A 24737-nucleotide genomic window follows, 5' to 3' on the forward strand; every position below is an offset into this window, starting at 1 on the left:
TGGTTGTAGACGGTGATGGTGGTCCAGGGGTCGATGAACTCTGACACAGGACAGCAGCTCCTCAGAGAGCACCTCCTGCTGGCTGAACATGGGAACTGCACCTCCACAACCAGCACAGCCTTGTCCAGGGAGACGGAGACCGAGGGAGGGCTGAAGACTGGGAGTTAGAAACACAGTGAAGAAGAAAAAACACATTAAGCACACAAACTAACATCACTATCAGTAAGCTAAATTACTATTTCAGATATACAATAGGCTACTTTTTGGCATTGGTAAGATATCTATGCCAATAGACCCCTGTAGATATGGTGTTCACGGATGATGAAGCATGCATGGAACTGTGTGCTTTCCCGGTACTGACTGAAGTCCTCGTGGTCCAGGGAGCGTGGCTCTGTCCACACCAGGTCCTGTGGGCCCACATGCAGCCCCAGGCGGATCAGGTGGTACAGGTTCAGGTCCAGGAAGGCTCGGGTCAGGTCACAGCGGGGGGACGACACACGCACACACCCTGTCACGTTCAGCCATGGCTCACTGGAGCGCGCACACACACACACACAAATGAGCTTTTTGCATAAATTCAAAGAAGAAAACTCTCCTTTAAAACCTTCACATATACACACACATTAGGACTTTGGGCTGTGGTGATAATGTAAATGTGTAGCATCTCTTCTCTCCTGCTACCACTTCCCCTCCTCTGCTCTCGATTTCTCCTTCCTCCCTCAACCATCTTCTCCCCCCTCTCACCTTTCTTACTCTCCTCTTCCACTTCCCCTCTCTCGCTCTCAACCCATCTCCATCTTACTCAACCTCTTCTCTAAAACACTACCATCATCTACTTCCTCTCGTTTTCTCTGAGGACAATGTGAGTCTCAGACACCTGCTGGATGTACATAACCCTCCGGCATTCATTCGGTCTGATTTTCCGTAAGCTTCGTGGTGTGTGCGCGTGTGTGTGTGTGTGCGTGTGTACTGAGCTCAGGCCCACCCCTGCTGTTTGGTCTGGACGGTGTAGGTGGTGTTTGGGTTGTCCAGGGAACAGCTCCACCACAGGAGGTAGCTTAAGTCCAGGGAATCCACCGTGCTGTCACACTTGGAACTGTGCGACCCTGGAGACAGGCACGCAACAGGCAGCCCCAAATAGAACAGTCACTGACTGGCCCGTCTCAGACACAGACACACCGAAGCATACACACACGCACACCTACTGGACATTGACTCAATCAATCAGTCGAGGCTGTGTAAACAATTTATGAAGTGTGACAGGAATATGTTTTAGGTAGATCTCTCTCTCACTCTCTCACACACACACACACACACACCTGTGAGGAAGAAAGCGGCATCCACAAAGACTCCCGAGAACACGCTCAACTGGAGGATTCTTGTCGCGCCTGTGGTCCCCATGGAAACCAGCTGTACCGGATGAACTTTGTTCTGGAGGAGAAGAAGAATCCATTAGAACTCCCACCAGAACCAGAACTCCATCCTCCATGGAACATTCCGTACACACGTACAAACAAACTCAGAGCAGCACACCAAGATTCAAGAGCAAGATCAACTGATGTGAATACTGTGACGAAACACTTACCTGTGCGGATGGAGGAGAGATTGACGGGCAGGTGACGACGGAGACCGATGACAGAGGACAGGAAGCGCTCAGGACACACGGCTTTTATAGAGCTCTGCACGTGAGGAGGGGAATCGCTCGCGTCTGAAGGGGAAGAGGGGAGTCAGGTGGCTGAGCGGTTAGAGAAGCGGGCTAGTAATCAGAAGGTTGCCAGTTCGATTCCTGGCCGTGTCAAATGACGTTGTGTCCTTGGGCAAGGCACTTCACCCTACTTGCCTCGGGGGAATGTCCCTGTACTTACTGTAAGTCGCTCTGGATAAGAGCGTCTGCTAAATGGCAAAAAAAAAAATCTGACCACATGAGCAAAGTAGAGCGTGACACAAATTCAAACCCACACGAGGACTCCATTCTATGTTTTTATTCAACAGCATTTTTAAATAATAGGAATCTGTACAGCTCTGTTTGTAGCTTGGTCTCGAAACGGGACAAAATAATAACAATATCTGTAATAATAACACGGTTTAAGTGCTTTATCAGGGAGAAGAAGCAGCCAGCACACACGCTCACACACACACACACACACACGATTCATTGCAGACCCACATACATGCACGCATGCACACACACAGGTACACTGTGCAGCTCTTGAGCTTAACAAGGCAAACTGCCCATCCCGATGACTACAACATCCAAATCATAACATTAGAATAATACTCGTCATAACAACATTCCTCATTTGAGCATCATCATCATCATCATCATCATCAGCCAGTTAGAGTACATACAGTCGCTAGGTTTGGGGGTGTGGAGGCATCGTCCAAGGATAATGGCAGGAACATTCATACAGTCACAGTACGTCACACCCAACAACCTGGACCAATGGGAGTGTTTCATGCTGAGGGACAAGCAGCATCACTGCTTCTTATTGGTTAGACAGAACCAAAGGATCCTGGTTGGGTTAACGAGACGGTTCAGGTAAGCTTCATTCAGCTCCGTTCAAAAGCTGACTTTACAACCTCAGTCCAGCAGAGGGCAGCAGCATCAACACAACTGGTAGCAGAGTGGAATGTGTCCCAGCCCACCAGGGCTGTGCCGGGCAGAGCAGGCAGGCCCAGACTACCAACACTCAGCCGCCTATGTCTGTGCCCCAGGCAGCACCCTGCTCGCCTCCGGGGAGGAGGGCGAGAGCCCCCCCTTGGGCCCCCCCTTGTAGAGAAGGCCCCTGGCGGATGCCGTGTCCCCGTTCAAGTTCTTGTAGGGGTTCCGTCGCGGGGGGCCTCGCAGACACACCGAGGGGAAGCGAAAGCCCGCCAGGCAGCAGCCCGGACAGGAAATGACCTCGTCCTGCTGGTCCAGGGAGTGGCCGGAGCTGGAGCCGAAGGGCGAGGGGGCCCCGGGGGGGTCCCCCCCCTCGGACGGGGAGCCGTACCCGTTGTTGCTGGGCGCCCCCCAGGCCAGGGGGTGGCTCATCACCACCGTGGTGTTGTTGTTGTCCAGGATGGGGAGCGGGGGCAGCGAGGGGGGGGCGTTGGAGACGGGACTGATGGCCCAGCCGTTGGTGTAGAGGGAGGGGGAGGGAGAGGAGCAGGGCGAGGGAGAGGAAAGAGAGAGAGGGCCGTCCAGTTTGTCCGGAGAGCTGGTGCAGTCCATCGGCTCCACTGCGTTCTCCTCCTCCTCCTCTTCCTCCTCCGTTTGTTCCAGGGACAGCAGCTCGAGGTCGAGGGGAAGACCTGATTCTTCGGCTGGGAGGTTCACACTCTCTCTCTTCCCCTCATCCTCCTCCTCTTCCTCCTCTTCCTCCAAGCCTCCCAGACTAAGCTCCTCGCTCTCTCCATCATCCGCCCTCCACCCATCCCTCTCCTCACCCTCGGGGACGTCTCCAGGGGGCAGGGTGAACTCTTGGGGGGTGGCGATGTCCGGAGGGGGGGTGCACGGCAGCGAATGGCAGCGCCGGTGGCGTCCACGGGGGGCCGCCCCCCCGTCCCCGCGGGGGTCTGTGGGGTGGCAGCTGTCCGGGCTGGGGGGCTGGGGGAGGGTGAAGGTGAGGGAGATGACGGACTTGCTGGGCGTGTCAAACAGCTTGATCTTGCCCCCCTTCAGGTCCTCCCTCTGGGAGAAGGGGTTGACGCGGGCTGGCAGGGCCAGCGTCGGGGGCGTGGCCGGGGGCAGCATGTCTGATTTGCTGCGGGAGAGCCGTGGGTCAGAGGAGGGGGCGCGGAGGGACCGCCTCCTCGCCAAGTCAAGCTCAGGAGACACAGACACTGGAAGAGAGAGCGAGAGCGAGGGAAAGAGAGCAAGAGAGCGAGAGAAGGAAAGAGAGGAAGAGAGGGAGAGAGAGAGAGAAAGAGAGAGTGAGAGAAGGAAAGAGAGAGAGACATTAGGAAAGAGAGCAAGAGAGCGAGCGAGAGCGAGAGAGATGGAGGGCAGAAGTCAGTCATTATAAACCACTGGCTGAGCTCACCAGAATGATGTAAACCTGCAGTCTGCCCTATAGATGCTGCTGGGACACCAGCCCAGCCCTGAAGGCCTGACTGCACAGGCAGTCTCCCAGACTAACCCTCCTCAGTCTCCCAGACTAACCCTCCTCAGTCTCCCAGACTAACCCTCCTCAGTCTCCCAGACTAACTCTCCTCAGTCTCCCAGACTAACCCTCCTCAGTCTCCCAGACTAACCCTCCTCAGTCTCACCCTTCATTGCTGGTTGGTCTTTCTGAGTCTCTGTCTCTCTCTGCTCCAGCTCTGCCACGATCTCTGAGAACGGCGGGCGGCGGCCCGCACTCATCTGAGAGAGAGAGAGAGAGAGAGGATTGGTGAACGAGGATTGATGGGAGAGAGAGACAGAACGTGTGAATGGGGTTTGATGGGGGAGAGAGAGCGAGAGAGAAGACAAAGAGAGAGAGCCAAACAGGACAGTGGTCCTACATTGCAGCAGGTGACGGCCAGGTCCAGGAAGGATGACGGACAGTCTCCCACCATGTGCTGGAAGGCCTCCACGTCCAGACCAAAGTCCTAGACAGGAGCACAGAGCACCATGATCACACACACACACACTACCAGACCACACCAATCAACTACAGAGATGGAGGACTTCAGGGGGCCAGAGACTGAGAGGGATTTTGTTTTCTGCTCCAGTGAGCTGTGATGGATATGAGAGAAGAAGAAAAGGGAATGTAGAGTTCTCTAATGGAGGGAGACTGACCTACAGCAGAGACCTACAGAGCGAGTTTGGAAAAAATAGTCTGATGAGATGACACGGAGTACATTATTTTATATTCCTTCACATTCCCTCGAGCTTGCGTATGATGTTTTCTCCTTACGTCGTCATCATACACAGACATGTTTTTGACAAAGTCATTTGAAATATTGAAACACTAAATGTTTTCTTTGATGGAACCTTAGGGCAGTTTGGAGTCAGGGGTCGTACCTCTGTGCGAGGGAGGACATCAGGGTCAGCCTGTACCCTGGCGATGACCTCACACAGGACGATGCCATATGAAAACACATCCACCTGGAGAGAAGTGGAGGAGAGGACGGGAATTGACAGGAGAAAGAAAGAAAAAAAGAAACTTATTTAACATCCTCTGCAAGTTGAAAGACATTTCCTTATCAACACCAGTTTTCCCCCTCTTCTCCTCCTTCCATACCTTCTCATTGTACAGCTCTCCTCTCAGCATTTCCGGGGCCATCCAGTAGGGAGAGCCCACAACAGCCAGAGGCTCCTGATTGGTCCCCTCACTGCGGAGAGAGAAACCCTGAAGGTTAGAGCTGGGTGACACACACACACGCGCACACACACACGCACAGCATCATCACCATGCTCTAATTCACACAGATCCCGACACGGAAGGTAATTGTATTTGCGAGTGGTGCCACAGGTCTAGTAGGTTGTTTATGCATGCCTGTTTCAGAATTCCCTGAGTTTTGCCTGTTACAATAGTATTGTTTTGGAAAATGGTAAATGTGTTACAGCAGGGACAGACACAGACACAGACACACACACACACACACACACACACACACACACACACACACACACACACACACACACACACACACACACACACACACACACACACACACACACAGACTATGCTGGCAGATACTTCCTCTTGGAGCTATTTCCATCTGCTACTTTGGGCTCTGATGCTGCAGAAACAGAGGAAGTGATGACAGAGAGAGAGAGAGAGGGGGGAGTGACACGTTACTGTAAACACTGTTTGGAGAAGTAGAGAGAGAGAGACCAGTCAGCTAAGGACAGGAGACAGAGAGAGGAGGGAGACCGAGAGGGAGAGGGGGAGAGAGAGAGAAAAAGAGAGGGAAACCGAGAGGGAGAGAAAAAGGGAGAGAGAGATAGAAAGAGAGAGGGAAGGGAGAGGGAGGGAGCTGGAATAGTTTGACCTTATTTGGAGCCGTTTCCTAAAACCTTATTTTATCCCTCCCACAAATACAGGGGCAAACACATATCTAGTAACCTACACATTTCTGCTGACTAAATTAATCAATTTCCAGAGGCTATCTGAATGCTGCATACTCCGAAATGCAAAGATGTTATTTCCTTTGTGGTGGAAACAAGGAGAAGCTGAATGCACATGATGTTGGAGAAACAAAGTGAGCAGCTGACTTCCTCTAGATAAACAAAGAGGAGCCTTGTGTTCAAACCTATATAACACAAGTCCTGACCAACACCAGTTACTATTCTTATCGACATTATTCATAATTTCAATCGGAAACATTTAAACGACCTGGCAATGAAACACAATAAATGCCCGTCCCCATCCACAAACATTCACGCACACACAAACTGGTAACGGGACACACAACTGCACACAAGGAAAGGCCGAAACTGTTGACATTACACAAACACACACACGCCAGCAGCTGACTCCTCTCAGAGACAGTAAGGGTGTTTTCAAAACAAAATGCTGACACATTTTGCCATGGTAATAAGGAAAGGAGGGGCAAAGGGGGGCAAGGATGCTTAGTGACCTAAGGTGACCCAGACCAGGGTGAGGGGGAGAGTTGAATATGGTGTGGGACTGTCAGCATCGTAAACTAACACCGGACAGAACCTGTGTGTGTGTGTGTGTGTGTGTGTGTGTGTGTGTGTGTGTGTGTGTGTGTGTGTGTGTGTGTGTGTGTGTGTGTGTGTGTGTGTGTGTGTGAGCACCAGGACTCAAGTGCGTCAGGAAATGCCAGATTAAATATTGACACCGGCGCAGTGACTCAACACAAGCCTTCCTATTCGCTCCCCTCCGCTCCCCATCCCCCCCTCCCCCCCCCCGGAACAGGGATTAAAACACCAACAGTTCCAGGAGTACAAGACCACAGGTTGTTATTTTGGTGGTGGGGGGAGGGGGCGTCTGCATTGTTTGGAAAAATGTCTTTTTCTGGTGACTAACTGGTCTTTTTAAGAGATCTGGTCTGAGAACTGGTCTTTTTAAGAGATCTGGTCTGACTGTCTGATGCTCTGCCAGGAAAAGGAGAGAGGGAGGCGATGGTGGGATGAGAAGAGAAATGGAGAGGGAGGGGGGGGAGGAGAGAGAGAGAGGGAGGCAGGGTGCTGGAACAGAGAGGGGAACCACGCATGTGAGAAACACGTCCGTGCGTGCATGCTCACGCAGCGATCAAGTGACAAAACGAGAAAGAAAGAAAGGAGAGAGAAAGGAAAAGAGAGAGAGAGAGGAAGGAAGGCGGGGCTCTTATCTAATCGGTGTGCGTGTGCTGATAGGAAGGGATGACGGGATGGCTGACCTGTATTCTGGGATCTTCTCTGCCAGACCAAAGTCCCCCACCACGGCCGACCACGCACTGCCCTCCCAGCGCACCAGGCAGTTCTACAGAGAGGACACAGGTCGTCTGTTAACGCTGGTGCGTGTGTGTGTGTGTGTGTGTGTGTGTGTGTGTGTGTGCGCGTGTGCGTACATATGTCTGTGTGAGTAAGAAAGTACAGACTGGCGGTCACGTTTAAAATGCAAGCGTGTGTTCATCCATGGTTCAGTGCTTGAGACAGGTGTGTGTGTGTGTGTGTGTGTTCATCCACGTATCTCTGTGTGAGGATGTTGTGTCAGCTGGGTGAGTGTGCCCCCTACCTTGGAGGTGAGGTCCCTGTGGAAGATGCCCTTGCTGTGGAGGTATTGGAGGCCCCTGGAGATGTCCAGGGCCAGGGCTTCCCTGGAGGCCCAGGACAGGTAGTCCTCACTGGCCAGCAGCTGCTCCAGGTTCCCCCCGTTGATGTACTGCAACCACAGCACACGTCAAGCACAGCACACGTCAACCACAGCACACGTCAAGCACAGCACACGTAAATCAAACAGGCTGTGACCGCATAGCGACGGGCGTTTGTCATGGCATACATTTGAGATTTTAGGAAAAATAAATATAGAAATCATGGTTGCAACCGTAGAAATGACAGGTGTCAATCAAAAGACTGGGTAACAGGTCACTTTGCCCTCAGTCATTGTCATTTTAGCAGACGCTCTTATCCAGAGCGTTATCTGAAGAATTTCACGGACTGCTGCCATGACAACGATAACTGTCGATCTAAGCAGGTCACCAAGGTTTCCCCACCCAACATGTAACCATGACAACTTTCAGCGAGTCACGCAAGGGGATATGTCAGGTGGAGTTGTGTGATCCAACGTGACAGCCAGAACCCCCTCCCCCCCGACACACACTATTGGTCCCTTAGCAGGACGTCCAGATACCGTCTTCTTACCTCTGTCAGCGCGTGGAGCTGCCCCTCGTGAACACACACTCCAACGAACCTGAGAGAGACAGAGACACACACAGCCTCAACATGAGTCAACACAGGACAGAGACAGACGGATAGAGAAAGTGAGAAAGAGAGAAACACACACGGCCTCAACATGAGTCTGTCCCGTGACAGAGACGGAGAGATAGAGAAAGTGAGAAAGACAGAGACCCAGACAGACACACACCTGAGGATGTTGGGATGCCTGAGACGGTTCATCAGCTGCACCTCCCTCAGCATGTTGGCTCTGTTGCTGGCCATGATGTTCATCTTCAGGGCCATCACCTGCCCCGTGCTCCTGTGCTGCACCTGCACAAACACACGCCATCAGGGGACCACTCTCCACGAGGCAGAACGCGCGTGTTCATCGACAGGTGTCCTTTGATGTCAAAGAATATGTGTGTGTGTGTCGTCTGATGGTAGTGACAGAGAGGAAGTTTGCACAAGCCTGTGTGCATATACACACATATGGGAGTCAGTTGGCTGAGCGGTGAGGGAGTCGGGCTAGTAATCCGAAGGTTGCCAGTTCGATTCCCGGTCATGCCAACTGACGTTGTGTCCTTGGGCAAGGCACTTCACCCTACTTGCCTCGGGGGAATGTCCCTGTACTTACTGTAAGTCGCTCTGGATAAGAGCGTCTGCTAAATGACTAAATGTAAATATACTGGATGTCAAGGCGGATGCTACGTGAAAGTGAGTGCGTGGGTGTTTATAGGTGCGAGTGTGCGTGTGCAAGTACACTGTGTGTGTGTGTGTGTGTCAGGTCCAGCGTTAGAGGTGATGTCATGACTGTGTTTTGGATGTAAACAAGCCCAGTGGTTCAGAGCACCTGATGGTGCAGTACAGAGAGCCATGATGACTTCAACACACCCACTTTGTCTCTCACACAGACACAGACAGACACACACACACCCCTGCTGGGATCTTAACTCAGTTAAGTCAAGGCTAGTGTGCGTCTCCGGACAGAGCCGCAGTCAATAAGAGTCCATCTCTGCCCTTACATCCACCACACACACACAGCTGCAGACTGTAAGGCACTGATACACTGAGCCAGTGTTTCACCTACCATTATATTAGCCCCCCCCCCCCCCCCCCCCGCAAGGTCAAGTTAATAAAAATAAAATAAACTTTTTTATATATATATATATAGTGCCCGATCACAAAATAAGTCATTTAAGGTTACCTTTCCTATAAAACAGGTCTATAGCTTGCTCTTTTATTAAACAAACTAAACGGCCTTATGTCATTTATCTTATTTACACGACATGTAATTTCTGTCTCTACATGGTTGCCGTTGCGCAACCATGTAGGTGTCTGCAGGAGGAGATCCCTGTTCACGCCTGCTCTGTGCTGCTGCATAGCAGGACTGCTGGCCAGGCTGTCTGGACACACACACCTGAGCCAGCTCTTGAGCTAGCAGATTCGGTAGAGGTGAGTGTGTGTGCAGTCTGGACGCTCGCTTTGTGCCGTCCCCCTGCAGAATTTCACCTCAAACCAACAACTGGCCACTCATCCTAATCGCAGGCTCCCAGCCAGGACCCACCAGCTAGAAGAGGAGCTCATCACACTGGCAACACTGTGTGAGACGGCACCTGGGACCACCAAGCTGTGTGTGTGTGTGTGTGTGTGTGTGTGTCTCAGCGTTCCATAATAAGGAGTGAAGAGTGTGTAGGTGTGATGTTCAAGTGGCAGGTCTGGAGACGCCCAGATCACCCAGGCCCCACACACACACCTCATTTCGGACTATAAAAGATAGCATATCACCCGAACTGACCTAGACCACACCATTTACACGCCATTACAGAGAGAGCGCACTCTTCCACAAACACAGTCATGCACACAGCAGTTCCTCAAGCTGCAGAGATTCAAATCCAACATGGAAAAGTTACGTTGCATACAGTGTTAAACAGGAAACCTCCCCGACACACGAGAGAGAGACAGAAAAGTGTGGCTTGGAGCAGAGGAAAGGTCACCAGTGGAGTGAACATGTGCACTGTCATTAGAAGATCCGGGGAAACCAAACATGTGTAGACAAATACCACGCCTGCACCCTGAACCACTGGCCTCTCGGGTGCACTTGGTCTGGCTGCGGGCTCGCCCCCAGGGTGACCCCGAGTCTCGATTTCAACACACAGATTTGTAAACACAGGAGATGAGGAGGAGCTAAAACAATCTGCTCAAAAATAAAAAAACACAGGAGGGGAAGATGTCCCTTGGGCTGGAGAGAGGGGCACAGAGTTTACGTGAGGAGGTGGGGGGAAGGGCAGGCAGGTAATGTCCATCATCGGGCTAGCAGGGAGATCCTCATCTCCCACTACCTGGAATCCACTGAATAGTACATGATCCATCGTCTAGACAACACACACACACACCACTTAGCGTGTTACACAACACCAGGCACCGAGCAGCCTTTCACCACCCCCCCCCCCACACACACACACACTCACAAAACAAACCAGCTAGTTGACACACACACAGGCTGCAGCAATCCTTACGCAACACCAGTTCAGATCCCTTTGTGTGTGTGTGTGTGTGTGTGTGTTGTTGTGGAGTGTGGGGCTGGCGGTGACAAGTATGAACACGCGGGGTGAAGGGCATCAAATGGAGCCTTCCTCTGCTCCACAGCAAAAACATTTTCCACTGCTCCACTCCCACACACACACACCTCCTGCTCCACTCCCACACACACACACACACACCTCCTGCTCCACCCCCCCACCGCCCCCCCCCCCCCCCCCCCCCCACCACCACCACCACACACACCTTCGCCACCTGAGATGTTTATTTACTTCCAGACCCCTCCCTCCTCAGTCTGTAGGTTGGGCGTTAGCTGTGGATAACAAGCTCCTCTCACACACACGCTAAGGGATGTTGGGGCACGGGCACTGATCCACACAGCACAGGAGCACAGGACAACAAATTCTACCAAGTACGTACACTGATTGAGCTGTGTTAAATGTTTATGCATGCTCAGCTTGACTGGGCTGTGCCCATGTACAACACTAACAAATAGGGTGCGTACACACACACACACACACAAACACACACTTGACTGACAGTGGAGCAAGCCCTGACTGGAGAGCAGAAAAACAATAGGGGAGATGGAAAACACTGTGATAAGCCCTGGAGCTTCAAGTCAAAACTAGCAGTCCATTCCACACTGCCAAGACACCAGCCAATGAAAACACACACACATATTTTCAGCCAATGAACACATGCAGATTGACTCTTAATCCTTCTCTTTGTAACCAACCATAAGCACAAGGAAGCACAAGGGTGCTAGTTGATGAACAAGCGCATGTGTCCCTGTGTGTGTGTGTCCCTGTGTGTGTGTGTGTGTCCCTGTGTGTGTGTGTGTGTCCCTGTGTGTGTGTGTGTGTCCCTGTGTGTGTGTGGTCAGCTTGGTCTCCTGAGGCTGATGTTTCCAGCAGGCCTGACAGACCTCTCCTCTGCAGTCCAACACCTCCTCAGGGGTGTCCTGCCTGACACACAACAAAAGCAGTAATTCAACTAATGTCACCGAGGAAATCAGACACCTCAAGCTCCACAGACCCGTTAGAATACAGCCAGCTAGTCCAAAACGTCGCCCCTCTCCCATGGTTGTGTGAGGTGTTCTCCAACAGATCTTCCCCTAGACCCCAGGTGGATCCCCTCACTGGAGAGTACCTTCGAAAACACGGTGGTTTCCCTTCACACACAACTGGGACAGCCAGAGTGTGTGTGTGAGCGAATGCTAATTACTAACATGACTCAATATTTACCTGGGATAACTCTTCTCGTTTGACTGCACCTGATTTGGACAGTCCTGACTTATTGGCAAACGCCAATGATGCATCGTTTTCGTAAACAGCGATTAGCATCGCTAAAGACACAGCGCCGCGGAAAACCCTGACACAAATACACACACACGCCGTCCTAGGTGTGGCTAGGTACCGAGTGTTCCTTGATCAGTAGACTGTGTTTTAATATCACAAGAATACAGAATCATCCCCTCCCATGTTTTTGGGAACACTGGAACAATGAGCATGTTTATTTGTGGTTCTGCGGTGACATGGTGTGTTCTAATCTGAGCAGTCCGCTGGAGGGCCGGGCCAGGCCCATCTGAGACAGGAGAGGGGGGACGCATGGACGGAGGGAGGGGGAGGTAGAGAGAGAGAGAGGTAGAGAGAGAGGTAGAGAAAGAGGGGTAGAGACAGAGGTAGAGAATGAGGTAGAGAGAGGTAGAGAATGAGGTAGAGAATGAGGTAGAAAATGAGGTAGAGAGAGTGGGAGCGGGACAGAGCTAGAAAAACAGACAAACACCAAGATTCATACAGTCTAGTGGGCATTTTGAAGGGATTGAAGAGAAAGAGCGACACAGACAGCGAGAGAGAGAGAGAGAGAGAGAGAGAGAGAGACAGAGAGACAGAGAGACAGAGAGACAGAGAGAGAGAGAGAGAGAGAGAGAGCGTGAAAGAACTAAAGGACAGAAAAGAGGCAGCCGAGACAGGCATCTAAGGAGACCTGCTGTCTTTGAAGAATATTAAAGATTAAAAAAAAATTTAAAGCACCTGAAGGATTTGTCTTGACACGCACACTCCACTCCTCTCCTGTTGCATAATAGTATTGGATGACTGCTTGAGAGACAGTCTCATAGCCAACTGTCTACCTGGCCGATATCCCATCTCGATGCCTATAACTGGCTGCCTGTATCCTAGCTGAGTGCTTGCCTGCCTGCCTGCCGGTTTGGCAGGCTGATATGAGCACGATCCTTCATTGATCTGTTGTGAAGGGCGAGTGGAGGAGCTACAACAGAGAAGTCCCAGTGGCACAGTGCCAGGGTCTCTGGGCTGGCTGGCTGGCTGGCTGGCTGCACGGGAACATCAGAGTCTACGCCTCAGAGAGGGAGAGAAATAAACAATTACCGGAGACGCCAAAGAGACATTGACAAGACGTGCCTAAATGTGTAGGTCTGCACAGTTTCTATGCCCTGCATGCGTGGGAGAGGGAGAGAGGTAGGGAGAGCGGCAATGGCAAAAAGAGGGAAAGAGAGAGGGAAAGAGATGAAAAGGGGGGGAGAGAGAGAGGGAGAAGGAAGGAGTAAGAGGGAAATTCTCTAGAACTCTCTGTCCCTCCCCTCTCTCTCCCCCTCTCTCTTTCCCTCTCTTTCCCTCTCACTCCCCCCTCTCTCTTTCCCTCTTTCTTTCCCTCTCACTCCCCCCCTCTCTCTTTCCCTCTCTCTCTTTCCCTCTCTCTCTCCTTCGAAGCTCAATCACGGGGCTACCATTGGCACAACGTCCTCCTGAACTGAACAGCTGAACTCAAGACGTCTGTGTAACAAATTTGCATTTATATCCAATTATCAAAGGGCGAGTTGCTCAATCAATGCCAGGCATCTTTACAGCTGGTAAACACAAGGTCATTTGCATGTTCATTGCCCATTCAAAGGGCACAGGTTGAGTGCGTGACTATACAGCCAGCCACAGTGATAGTTCTTCTCTGCACTCTTATCAACTGGTCCACGAAGACATATTTGACCTTTGATGTCTCAGCAAGGCCCCTGATCCAAGTGCCAGAAATACATTGTGTAAGGAGAAGTATGTTTGTGTCTGAAGTAAGAGTGTGCAGACTTGGGGTCACATCTAGCCGGTTCTGCCCATCACTTCAGAAGGCTGTGACAGTGGACAACTGAACTACATTTAGTCATTTAGCAGACGCTCTTATCCAGAGCCACTTACAGTAAGTACAGGGACATCCCCCCAAGGCAAGTAGGGTGAAGTGCCTTGCCCAAGGACACAACGTCATTTTTGCACGGCCGGGAATCGAACTGGCAACCTTCAGACTACTAGCCCGATTCCCTCACCGCTCAGCCACCTGACTCCCTAAACTAAGATCACCTGGGCAACGTTCACAGGTCACCTGAACACTGTTCTAGAATGTGTGGGGAAGACTCAAGCCCACTGGGATGTCAGTGAGGTCAACATGGTGTCATCATCATTATCTCCATAGTTACACCATTATCACGCAATGCTCTGTAGTTGGTCGTTATTATGGTAGTTAAGCGTTTGTTGTCAGCATTCCATTCGTTTCTTCAGGACTGAAACTGTAACAAGCATGCATGCAAATATCTGCTAGTCTTTGAATTTCCCTGCGAGTTTGACAAAAGAAACAGTGTAAGTTGGTCCCTCGTACCCTACAATAAAGGATATCACCTCTAAAACAACATAGACCTGCATATAATAATGCTGATCTGTTCTGATGGTTTATCAGGTCCATTACCAGGTAATCTATGCTATTCTGTCTATGCTATTTCCAACAACCCCTACAGCACCATACCTCCTGTGGCCTACCATGTCTTCTGTGATGGTTTAGAAGCCAAGATTGTAAACAGACCACATTACAGGCTGGTATCCGTCCTGCTCAGGGTTAGCCTACAACATCTTGTATCAGGTAACAAACTACAGCCATGTTTCATTCTAATGAGTCTAAGATTATGACTCGGGAATGTCACAGCATTGGTCGTGTGTAAGTCAGAACTATTACCAGGATGTCTGTCTCACCTTGAACACTTCTGAGAAGAACCCTGAACCAATTTTCTCGCATATAAAGTCGTCGATGCGGGCCAGACTGGACACGGCACTGCGTAGCGCCCGGTAGGACGAGGGTCTGATCCGGTTCGGACCATGGGCGCTGTGAATAGGGGGCTCCAATGTCTCCAGGTTCGGCTCGACCCGCTCCATCGCGAATATCCCGGGAGGGGGGGACGTGTGCGCAGTTTGGAATCCAACCCGTCTGTTTACATTTTTCCAGTCTGAAGCGGAGTCCGAAGAAACAAATTGGCTTCACAATAATATTTAGTTGCAAACACAGCGTAAAAGGCCGAATTAATCCCAGACTCTCCAACGCTGTAACCTACCTAACTAGACAGCGGTTTTCCCCAACTTACGAATTTCCAACACTTGCAGCCTACATGCCGCATCGCCCGGCGTGTGCGTGTGACGATTCCGCGACGCTTCAGAGAAACGAAGGTGGGCCGGCTATTTCTCCAGGAGAAACTGCGTAGCCTGCTTCTGTCTTGGCAACATTCGCAGTCAGTTTCCTCCGTGTGTTCGGGCAATGTACGCTAAACACTCCTTTCCTTCACCGTTCTGGAGCCTGGTTTCCTCGTGCGGTTTCTTGTGCGTGCAAACCAGCACCGTCCTTAAAAAGAAAACAGTCATTTTGACGTAAATACATAACATAAATGTCGTTTCTATTCTTGTTTGTAGGAATGGTTATTTCTGCCTGCTTTGATATGGACCATTGAGACAGAAATATATTATCGTTGTTTTGAACCACACTTTGCACACATAGAGGCTGTTTGAAACGGATCCAATCAAACGGTATTCAAAACGATCTTCTGATTGCTCACTCAGTTGATCACTGAAAAACGCGGTCACGTAAACCGGCAAATAAGTTACGCAGTGGTAGAATCGCCCATGGCACAAGGAGACCGGAACACGCTCACTCCGTAGAACGGTGTAGCCTATCGTGACTTCCAACACAGCTTAAGCCTATGCGGATCATACATTATAAATGCCAGGCTGACATGAGTTTTATTCGCCTGTCACTGTAGTTCATCAGACTGCTTTTACGTTATAGCACCAAGGTTGACCTACTCTTACATGTTTAGGCTACTCTTATAGGGTATATATTTTTTAATAATACAACAATTAGGAATTGTGCCATAAATGGATGAGTGAATGTGACTTACCTAGCCTTTTGTACAGGTACAGTGATGTCTTCAGCCTTGACCCCGAGTCTAGTGTTTGGTTACCGAGGCTTTATTTGACTAATTAATCAGGCTTGTCTACCTCCTCCCGCCTTTACACTGTCCTCGGTTTCGTTTTACCTCCCCTGCCTTGCCACGAGCGGCCGTGCTCTCTGGACTGCAAGAAGAAAACAGTGAGACTTCTCCAAGCGGCTGGCTATTGGAAGAAGCGATATGGGCGTGTCCGCACGTGAACACCGCAAAACCTCACCTGCGGCGGCGCTTAATGAACCGTTTCTCACCTAACCTTTATTGTAACCTTATTTCCAACAAAGTAAACACACCGTTGCGTAATGCGCACGTTTATCTTATTGGCTACAATAATTTATCATTTCAGCAGTTTGCTGTGACATGGTGGAAAACAGACAACGCGTCGTCTGCGGTTCAAAGAAACTATAATTGTTTCTTTACAGTGTAGCGCCACCTCGCACCACACATCGACATACTTCAGATTATGACACAATGTGCCCACATTCTATCATGCAACGCTTTGAGCTTTTGCCTACTAACCTCCAATCTGACTAAGAACCCAGTCTACTAATAGATGAACCCGAAAAACAATCCCAGCAGTCACACCACCGACACGGATAATGACATACATCACATGTATTATTTAGAGTAGCTACTCATTTATTTATAGAGAATAAAACTGTGTATTTGTTTGATCAGTCAGACTGAAGAGGTGGCCTGTACTGAACTATATATACATCAATATATTTTGTCAGCATAGGCCACACACCCTCTCAGACTGAATGTCAGTTATTCACGCCCACCTTTAAGAGCAATTTTTCATGAACAATGGACCTTCAAATAGGCCAAGGGTCAGATCTTGAGAGAGCGCATGCATGCGTCTCACATGTCATTATAACCGTCCTACCTTCTGCAGCCTGGACCTAATTAGCGGCCTCCTGCAGGTGCTAACGATCCTCCTTTCTCCGTCCACATCATTTCCCCATCACAGAACCGGTCTACGATAGAGCTTCCGCGAGGTCGCGAGGTAGGGGGCTTAAATTGGTTTTTGGAGCTCACCAGCTGTTCCACGCGACCCGCGCCCCCTAGGGAAGCGGGTCGGAGGAAGGGGACACCACATGCTCCTCTGGGTACCCCCTCTCTCCTCCACCCCGGAAGCCTGCTGCTGAAGCCTGCTTGGACACGGTCCTCCCCAGGGGACAGACGCGGCACTCTAGAGGGCAACAAAGGGCCTCTGCACGAGCCGAAGTGGATGAAAAATAATTCTGCTCGACCCATTGGGGATTCTAAAGTAAATTAGACTCCATTTAGAAATGACGGAATCCTTGGTTTGCTTCGAGGTGTGATACAATTAGAGAAATCAAAGTCATTTTAATGCGATAGATTTTGACAAAGTCTGGAAGCACTCAAATCTAAAGCTATGGTAGATGTCTCTGACTGACTATAATGTAAATTATTAGCCATAGACTGAAGAGACAATAACAAATATAATTTTGTGTATTTAGAAATGGTTTGAACCCAAATTGTCCATCTAAATAATAGATACAATATATACTAAATAGAGGTGAGGAGGAGAGAGAAATATACAGTATCCCCCCTTTTTCTATAGCTGTGTGTGTGTCAGACCCATATCATATTACCCTCAGGACCTGTCTCAGCAAAGACACATCTGCCTTTTAAAACATCCATTAAAACATGCCGATAAATGTTACACACAGCATCCTTTTCATCTCTGAATGTTGGACAGACACGCTCCATTACAACTCTGTCTGATGGGGCACGTCTGTGGGGTTTATACACTGCCACGAGTTCAGTCAGGTGTCATGACAACCCACCACTCTTCCGCGTGTCCTTACACGCCCCATGGTTGACTTGACAATCCGGCATGAGAGAGAGAGAGGACAGAGGGTGTTCCCCTACGAGAGGAACTCAGGACAGCTTATTTGATGCTTTGGACTGTGGCCTATGGATTGGTTGGTTAGTTTTAAACAGACTTTTGGGGGAATTTCTGTGGGGTTTTATTGATGCTCGATGGGTTGAAGAGAACCACAAAATTGGTCAGGTTGCCAATGCATGCGTAAGTTCGAGGCTCTAGGTCTGTAACACAGGCAAAATTAAGTACTGATCGAAAAGACATTTGTGAATTTAAAAAGGACTATTCAGACAAACTCACCGTATCTTGTAAAAATGGTAGGGTGAAAGTTTCACCAACTGGTTAGAAATGCATGAGAAAGGATATGCTGATGGTAGGGGAAATACAATACAATGTTTCTACCCACTGACCTGCATTGCAGAGGTTGGAGGCCTACGTGATAGTTATATCTGATGGCGCGCCGATATCCGATGCATAACAATGCTGCCACCTAGTGTTAAATATATGTAGCCTAAATTTACACTTACAAAATAATATCAATATTATGCTGGTCAGAAGTAGGTTTCCGGACAGGTTTATAAAAGGTTAGACTAAGAATATGACTCATACCACAGCCTATGACATGGAACCAATAACGTTCACTCCATAAATTGAGATAAACATGCTTTACAATATATTCATATCTATACGCATTTATTGCATACACACATAAGCGAGCAAAGGTAAAGCAAATGTAAATTATTAGCTGTACACGCCCAGGACAACCATTAAAACGTTAACCATTAACTAATTATCAAAACATAGGCTATTGGTCTCCGTCAAGACCGATCGTGTTCAAATGTTATCATGTGACACCAGCAGTCAATCTACCTATTTAAAGACTGCAACTTGGTGCGTGCTGACAGCTGTTTACAAAAAAGGGTGTAAACTCACATAGGCAATGCATTTTCGAGTTGTTGCTATCCACCTGTTACGAGTCTAGTGCAAAGGAATATAATGGCGTTCACCGTTCTTGAGCGAATAAATGCATGGTTACTCGAAGCGTGCATGGGAGTACTATTCGTGATGTTTAAGTTACTGTCGCCGCGGCAGTCCGGTCAACCTAGAAAACTCCCACCAGTTACCAATCCCTTATTGACAATGTCTGCGATGCAGCTCGCGGAGAAGATTCGTCTTAGAGAGGTCAGTTCATGAAGTGATACTCTGGTCTCGTCCGTCACTCCGTTATCTGGGCGTTAGCTACAGTGTCCGTGGTATGATCGTATAAGATGCGTTGTCTGTGTAGAAACTATTTTTTATCTCCATAGTATGGTTTATTTATTTTTTACAGCAGCCATAAAAACAATGGACAATGTAAACTTGGTCTGTCCAAGCCTGTTCCTGGAGAGATACCGTCCTGTAGGTTTTTGCTCTGACCCTTATCCAGCAGACTTGGTGGCAGTTTGACAAGCAGAATGGGGTTCATTACAGCTGGTGTTGGAAGGGAAATAATACAGGAAAGTAGTTCTCCAGGAACAGGGTTGGATAGCCCTGGTGTAGATATTAAAGTAAAATAAAACCTTTTGATTCCTTGATCTTGCACACACACACACACACACACACACACACACACACACACACACACACACACACACACACACACACACACACACACACACACACACACACACACACACACACACACACACACACACACACACACACACACACACACACACACACACACACACACACACACACACACACACGCACACACGCACACTAACTGTGTTTTGGTCTCTGAGCAGGTGTTGAGTGTGGAGGTAGTACAGGCCTACATAGACAGGATCCAGGAGATTAATCCTTTGATCAATGCCATGGTTAAGGACAGGTAAATAGATGTTACACCTCTCTTCTACTCATGCTCTTCCCCCTATCACAGTTCCCTCTCCTCCTGTTTCTATTAAGTTGCCTCCTACCTCTCTCATCTATCTCTCTTCATACCTCTTACAATACTTTTTGCCCTGCCTTGTATCTTTCTTTCTTTACCTTTCCCTCTCTCCCTCCTTCCTCCTCTCTACGCCTCCCTCCTTCCCCCTCTCTCCCTCCTTCCCCCTCTCTCCCTCCTTCTTCCCCTCTCTCCCCCTCCTTCCTCCTCTCTCTCCAGGTTCTCGGTTGCCCTGCAGGAGGCGGCCCAGGCAGACAGGCTGGTTGTGGAGGAGAGGGGGGGAGAGGAGGTCCTGAAGGACAAGCTGCCTCTACTGGGGGTCCCCCTTAGTGTCAAAGAGGCCTTCTCCTTGCAAGGTAATGTGCACAGTACCCACTGACCATTACTCCTGTAAACACACAAGTACACACACGACATTCGTCATTCCAATGGTGGAATTATCTCCCCATCTCCATCAGAGACACTGACCGTCTCCCCACCTTCAAGAAAAGGCTAAAGACACACTTGTTCCGGGAGTACATTAAGAAAGATTTGTTGGATCCAATGTTAGTTTATTCCCTCCAGGAACACAATGACACTTATTGAGGGACTTGCTGCACTTGTTGGTTAGTTGTAACTGACTTAACTACTTGTACTCGCTGTAAATTATATTATTGTTGCTTGCTTTCCTACAGGTACACTCTTGCACTCTTGAGGTTCATGTTGTTTAATTTGTAACTTGTTTAACTACATGCTATTCTGGTTCTTCCCATTGGCACTCATTTGCTTATCACAATGTATGCTCATGTTTTGGCTACCCGCAATGTTTTTGGGGCTATCTCGTCGTTTATGATCATTGACCTATGCACTTCTTGTAAAGCTCTCTCTTGGAAGTCGCTTTGGATAAAAGCGTCTGCTAAATGAATACATGTAAATTTCCTTTACTTCTCTTACTTTCCTCTCTCCTGCTCTCTTTCTCGGTCCCTACCTGTCTCCCCTTCCTTCCTCTCTCCTCATTTCCTTCCCTAGGCATGCCCAACTCGGGTGGCTTATTGTCGAGGCAGCGAGTGTTGGCATCGGTGGACTCGCCCCCCGTGGCGTACCTGAAGAGAGCGGGGGCTATCCCCTTGGGCGTGACCAACTCCAGCGAACTGTGCATGTGGTTGGAGTCCCACAACCACCTCTACGGCATCACCAACAACCCCTACGACCTGGAGAGGATACCTGGGGGAAGCTCAGGTCTGTTACGAGGCATGGCTAACTAACGAAGTCAGTACTTAAAGGCAGGGTAGGCAAATTGCGAGAAGCTAGCTATTTTAGCTTATTTTTGACACGATTCTAACCAAAATATCCCACCTCCTCCCTTCAAAGCCACTCCCACAAAACTACAGTAATGAGCATTGAGTGGAGGGGCAGAGTGCGTGCAGGTAGGTAGACAGACAGGTAGCCCGTCTAATCAATAGTCAGGGTACCCCTTAATGATTGGTCGTGTTTATTACAGTATTGCGATGCCCACAGATGTCGGAATGATTTAATATTACCGTCAAACCTTGAGATATATTGGTTGCTATCAACACGTGAAGTTACTTTCGGCAAATATGACAAAAAGTGCTTCTCAACAACATTGCCTACCCTGCCTTTAACTACCTATCTAAATAAGACATTGTTACAGGATGTGATGTGTTCGCCTAATTGCAATTGCACCGTTACTGCTTATTGTTTGCATGTTATCAGGTTTACAAACATTTGCACAATTTGACCTCAGTGCGAGAGGTGGAGACGGTTGGATGGTCAATTGTATTTCTGAGGACTTAGTACCTTTTTGGATTTTACGATCACATCAGGTCACACCATGCTGCTGGTCTCTCCCTTCTGTTGTGTCTCTCCTTTCTTCATCCTTGGCTCCAGGAGGAGAGGGCAGTCTGCTGGGAGGAGCTGGGTCCGTCATAGGGGTGGGGTCTGACATCGGAGGGAGCATCCGCATGCCGTGTTTCTTCAATGGAATATTTGGCCATAAAACAACACCAGGTGATCGTGTGTGTGTGTGTGTGTGTGTGTGTGTTAGCCTGTCTGTGGGGGTGTTTGAGTGTGCGTGGCTCTGTGTTGGTCGGTCCCTGTGGGGGTGACATATCTCTGGTGCAATGAAGGAAGTAACAACAAAATAAAACAAATAGTTGATACATGCTGACTATGAATGTGTGGTTTATCCAGGGGTGGTTTCTAATGAGCACCAGTACCCTCCTTCCTCTGGTCTCCACGCCGACTACCTCAGCACGGGGCCCATGTGTCGCTATGCTGAGGACCTACTGCCCATGCTCAGAATCATGGCTGGGCCCAACATTCACAAGTACGTACACACACACACCTACTGTGTTCTCTGCCATGAGAATAGACCAGAGACGTTTGTATTAGGGATGCTAACAAGTCTACGTGAAATACTTTGTGAAGTTGCGGTGTAACAGTAGGAACAAGAATTAGTGTTATTAGACGGATACATCACATCGCTGTGTGTGTGTGTAGGGAGTCAGGTGGCTGAGCGGTGAGGGAATCGGGCTAGTAATCCGAAGGTTGCCAGTTCGCTTCCCGGTCATGCCAGCTGACGTTGTGTCCTTGGGCAAGGCACTTCACCCTACTTGCCTCGGGGGAATGTGACTTACTTAATGTAAGTCGCTCTGGATAAGAGCGTCTGCTAAATGACTAAATGTAAATGTGTGTGTCCAGGCTGTCTCTATCCACGGAGGTGGACCTTAGGAAACTGAGGATCTTCACCGTCCCTCATGATGGTGGTTCTCTTCTGGTGTCTCCTGTGGACCAACAGCTCATTCACGCCCAGAGAAAGGGGAGTGTCACACATTTACATTTATGCATTTAGTAGATACTTTTATCCAAAGCGACTTCCAAGAGAGAGCTTTACAAATGCATAGGTCACTGATCATAACAACTAGATAGCCCCAAACATAGCGGGTAGCCAAACATGATGCATACATTTTGAAAACCAAATAAGTCCCAAAGGGAAGCACAATAAGAGCATGTAGTTAGACAAGTTACACACACACACACACACATATATATATATATATATATATATACACACACAATTTGCCATTTGTAACAAGCAAGGGTACATTGTAATTCTTGGTACTGCTTCTCAACCGTTTCCTAGCGGACAAACCTAAATTCTATATGGTTCTACACAAGCACACACACACACACCCGTGCCCAGACAGACACATACACACCTTTCTCAGTCTCTCTGAAACACCTGTGAGCCAGATCCTAAGGAAGTTTGTACAGGTGGTGGAGCACCTGGAGGCTGACCTGGGGGTCAGGGTTCAGGAAGTGCAACTGGACGGCCTCAAGTATTCCTTCCAGATCTGGAACACCTTCATGAACCTGCCTGACCACGAGGGCAAGGTGGGGCTCCCACCTTCACCACCACCACCCTGGATGTTATGGTGCTAGAATCATGATGTTATGTTAGCTACTGTATGGGAGTGGAGAATGAGACTAGGTCACCTGCTTGTGTCTATTGCTTTGAGCTCAGGCAGATCAGGTCAGTATAGCAGTAACAGCTGTTGTGATTGGAGGGTGGGTCAAAGTATAGGGTGTGGTGGAGCAAACTGGTGAAGATGTGTACCTTGTATATGACATGCTAGTTACATGTGTGTGTGTGTGTGTGTCGTCAGCCTCCCCAACCCTTTGCAGAGCTGCTGGGGGAGCCGGGGAAGCCAGCGAGGCCCGTGTGGGAACTGCTGAAGTGGACGGTGGGAAGGTCATCTCACACCATGGCTGCCATTGGTAACTTCCCACGAATGACGAATGAATAAATTACATTTGACACGTGAGCCTCACAGCCTTCCCATTCAGGGTGTGTGGGCCCACTACCAGTGCAGACGTCTGTGTGTGTGTCGACGTCCGTCCGTCACTGGGTGTGTTTCCAGGCCTGGTTCTGATCGAGATGACCAGCTCCAAAGCGTCTCCGTTCGTCCTCCAGCTGAAGGAGCAGCTTCAGAAGGAGGTGGAGGAGCTCCTGGGGGATGATGGGGTTCTGCTCTACCCCAGCCACCCCCACCTGGCCCCCAAACACCACCACCCTCTCTTCACCCCCTTCAACTTCTCCTACACTGGTGAGACCAACACACCGGTTGTCCAATGCACAACCGGGCTACCAATCAGAAGGTTGCCGGTTCGATTCCCATGCCAAATGACTGTTGTGTCCCTGGGAAAGGCACTTCACCCTACTTGCCTCGGGGGAATGTCCCTGTACTTACTGTAAGTCGCTCTGGATCAGAGCGTCTGCTTAATGACTAAATGTAACCCCCCCCTCTTACCTCTCCAGGCATCCTGAACATCTTGGGCCTCCCCGTGACCCAGTGTCCTTTGGGGCTGAGTGAGGAGGGCCTCCCCCTGGGGGTGCAGCTGGTGGCTGGGAAGAGTCGGGACCGGCTGCCCCTGGCCATGGCCCTGCACCTGGAGAAGGCCTTTGGGGGCTGGAGGGACCCTGGTGCCTCTTGAGCCCTCAACCCCCCACGCCAGACCTCTTCCCTGGCCTGGCTGGAGACAAAACCATGCCTATTTATTTTCCAATTAAAATCCCTTTGATTCAGAAGTAAATTCAAGTGGCTTGCTGGTACACACCTGACTGCTGTTGGACATGACCAGTCCTGTGGTCAGGGGATTCAGCATCAACGCGTGGCAGTTTCAGTATAGTTGCCTTTTTGCACACAACTAATAAAATATTTTTGCATGACATGACTACGTTGTGTACCGTTCCTTCCTGAAATTCTATCAGTAAATTATACATGGACTGTATTATCTGCAGTTCTGCTTTTAAAAAAACATAAAATAATCGAAATAACTTGAAAAAAGGTCAATTGCATAAACC

The 24737-nt window shown here is 49.5% G+C and overlaps 2 protein-coding genes across 3 annotated transcripts; one reads left to right on the top strand and one right to left on the bottom strand.

The window, feature by feature from the left end:
- Positions 1 to 1976: 1976 nt before the first annotated feature.
- tesk1b (testis associated actin remodelling kinase 1b) lies at positions 1977 to 16203 on the bottom strand. Of its 2 annotated transcripts, none has more exons than XM_067261487.1 (12): positions 16047 to 16203; positions 15240 to 15493; positions 14854 to 15104; positions 8502 to 8623; positions 8279 to 8327; positions 7653 to 7799; positions 7315 to 7397; positions 5208 to 5298; positions 4988 to 5071; positions 4486 to 4572; positions 4252 to 4345; positions 1977 to 3825 (listed from the first exon to the last, which is right to left on the bottom strand). In XM_067261487.1, the coding sequence occupies exons 3-12, from the start codon at positions 15031 to 15033 to the stop codon at positions 2699 to 2701; spliced, it is 2064 nt and encodes a 687-aa protein (XP_067117588.1). In that variant the 5' UTR covers positions 15034 to 15104; positions 15240 to 15493; positions 16047 to 16203; the 3' UTR covers positions 1977 to 2698. The 2 variants fall into 2 exon arrangements, with proteins under 2 accessions (XP_067117588.1, XP_067117587.1); XM_067261486.1 differs by having other exon boundaries at positions 15210 to 15493.
- Positions 16204 to 18853: 2650 nt separating this feature from the next.
- Positions 18854 to 24602, top strand: faah2b (fatty acid amide hydrolase 2b). The gene is made up of 11 exons (XM_067261488.1): positions 18854 to 19128; positions 19734 to 19816; positions 20093 to 20229; positions 20882 to 21091; positions 21761 to 21880; positions 22064 to 22199; positions 22574 to 22697; positions 23147 to 23266; positions 23539 to 23650; positions 23794 to 23979; positions 24192 to 24602. Exons 1-11 carry the CDS (start codon positions 18943 to 18945, stop codon positions 24365 to 24367), a joined length of 1590 nt encoding a protein of 529 aa, XP_067117589.1. The 5' UTR covers positions 18854 to 18942; the 3' UTR covers positions 24368 to 24602.
- Positions 24603 to 24737: the final 135 nt, after the last annotated feature.

This window comes from Osmerus mordax, chromosome 23, assembly GCF_038355195.1.
Source record: "Osmerus mordax isolate fOsmMor3 chromosome 23, fOsmMor3.pri, whole genome shotgun sequence".
Taxonomy (NCBI): domain Eukaryota; kingdom Metazoa; phylum Chordata; class Actinopteri; order Osmeriformes; family Osmeridae; genus Osmerus; species Osmerus mordax.

Bases quoted from the DNA above. Each gene is read 5' to 3' on its own strand.
- tesk1b (XM_067261487.1), bottom strand. From the start codon at position 15,033: ATGGAGCGGGTCGAGCCGAACCTGGAGACATTGGAGCCCCCTATTCAC. The intron at 8,328-8,501 runs GTGTGTGTCTGT...TGTCTCTCTCAG, and splicing joins AGGCATCCCAACATCCTCAG to GTTCGTTGGAGTGTGTGTTC. The intron at 5,299-7,314 runs GTCAGCCATCCC...CTCTCTCCGCAG, and splicing joins GAGAAGATCCCAGAATACAG to TGAGGGGACCAATCAGGAGC.
- faah2b (XM_067261488.1), top strand. From the start codon at position 18,943: ATGGCGTTCACCGTTCTTGAGCGAATAAATGCATGGTTACTCGAAGCG. The intron at 22,200-22,573 runs GTACGTACACAC...GTGTGTGTCCAG, and splicing joins GCTGGGCCCAACATTCACAA to GCTGTCTCTATCCACGGAGG. The intron at 23,980-24,191 runs GTGAGACCAACA...TTACCTCTCCAG, and splicing joins CTTCAACTTCTCCTACACTG to GCATCCTGAACATCTTGGGC.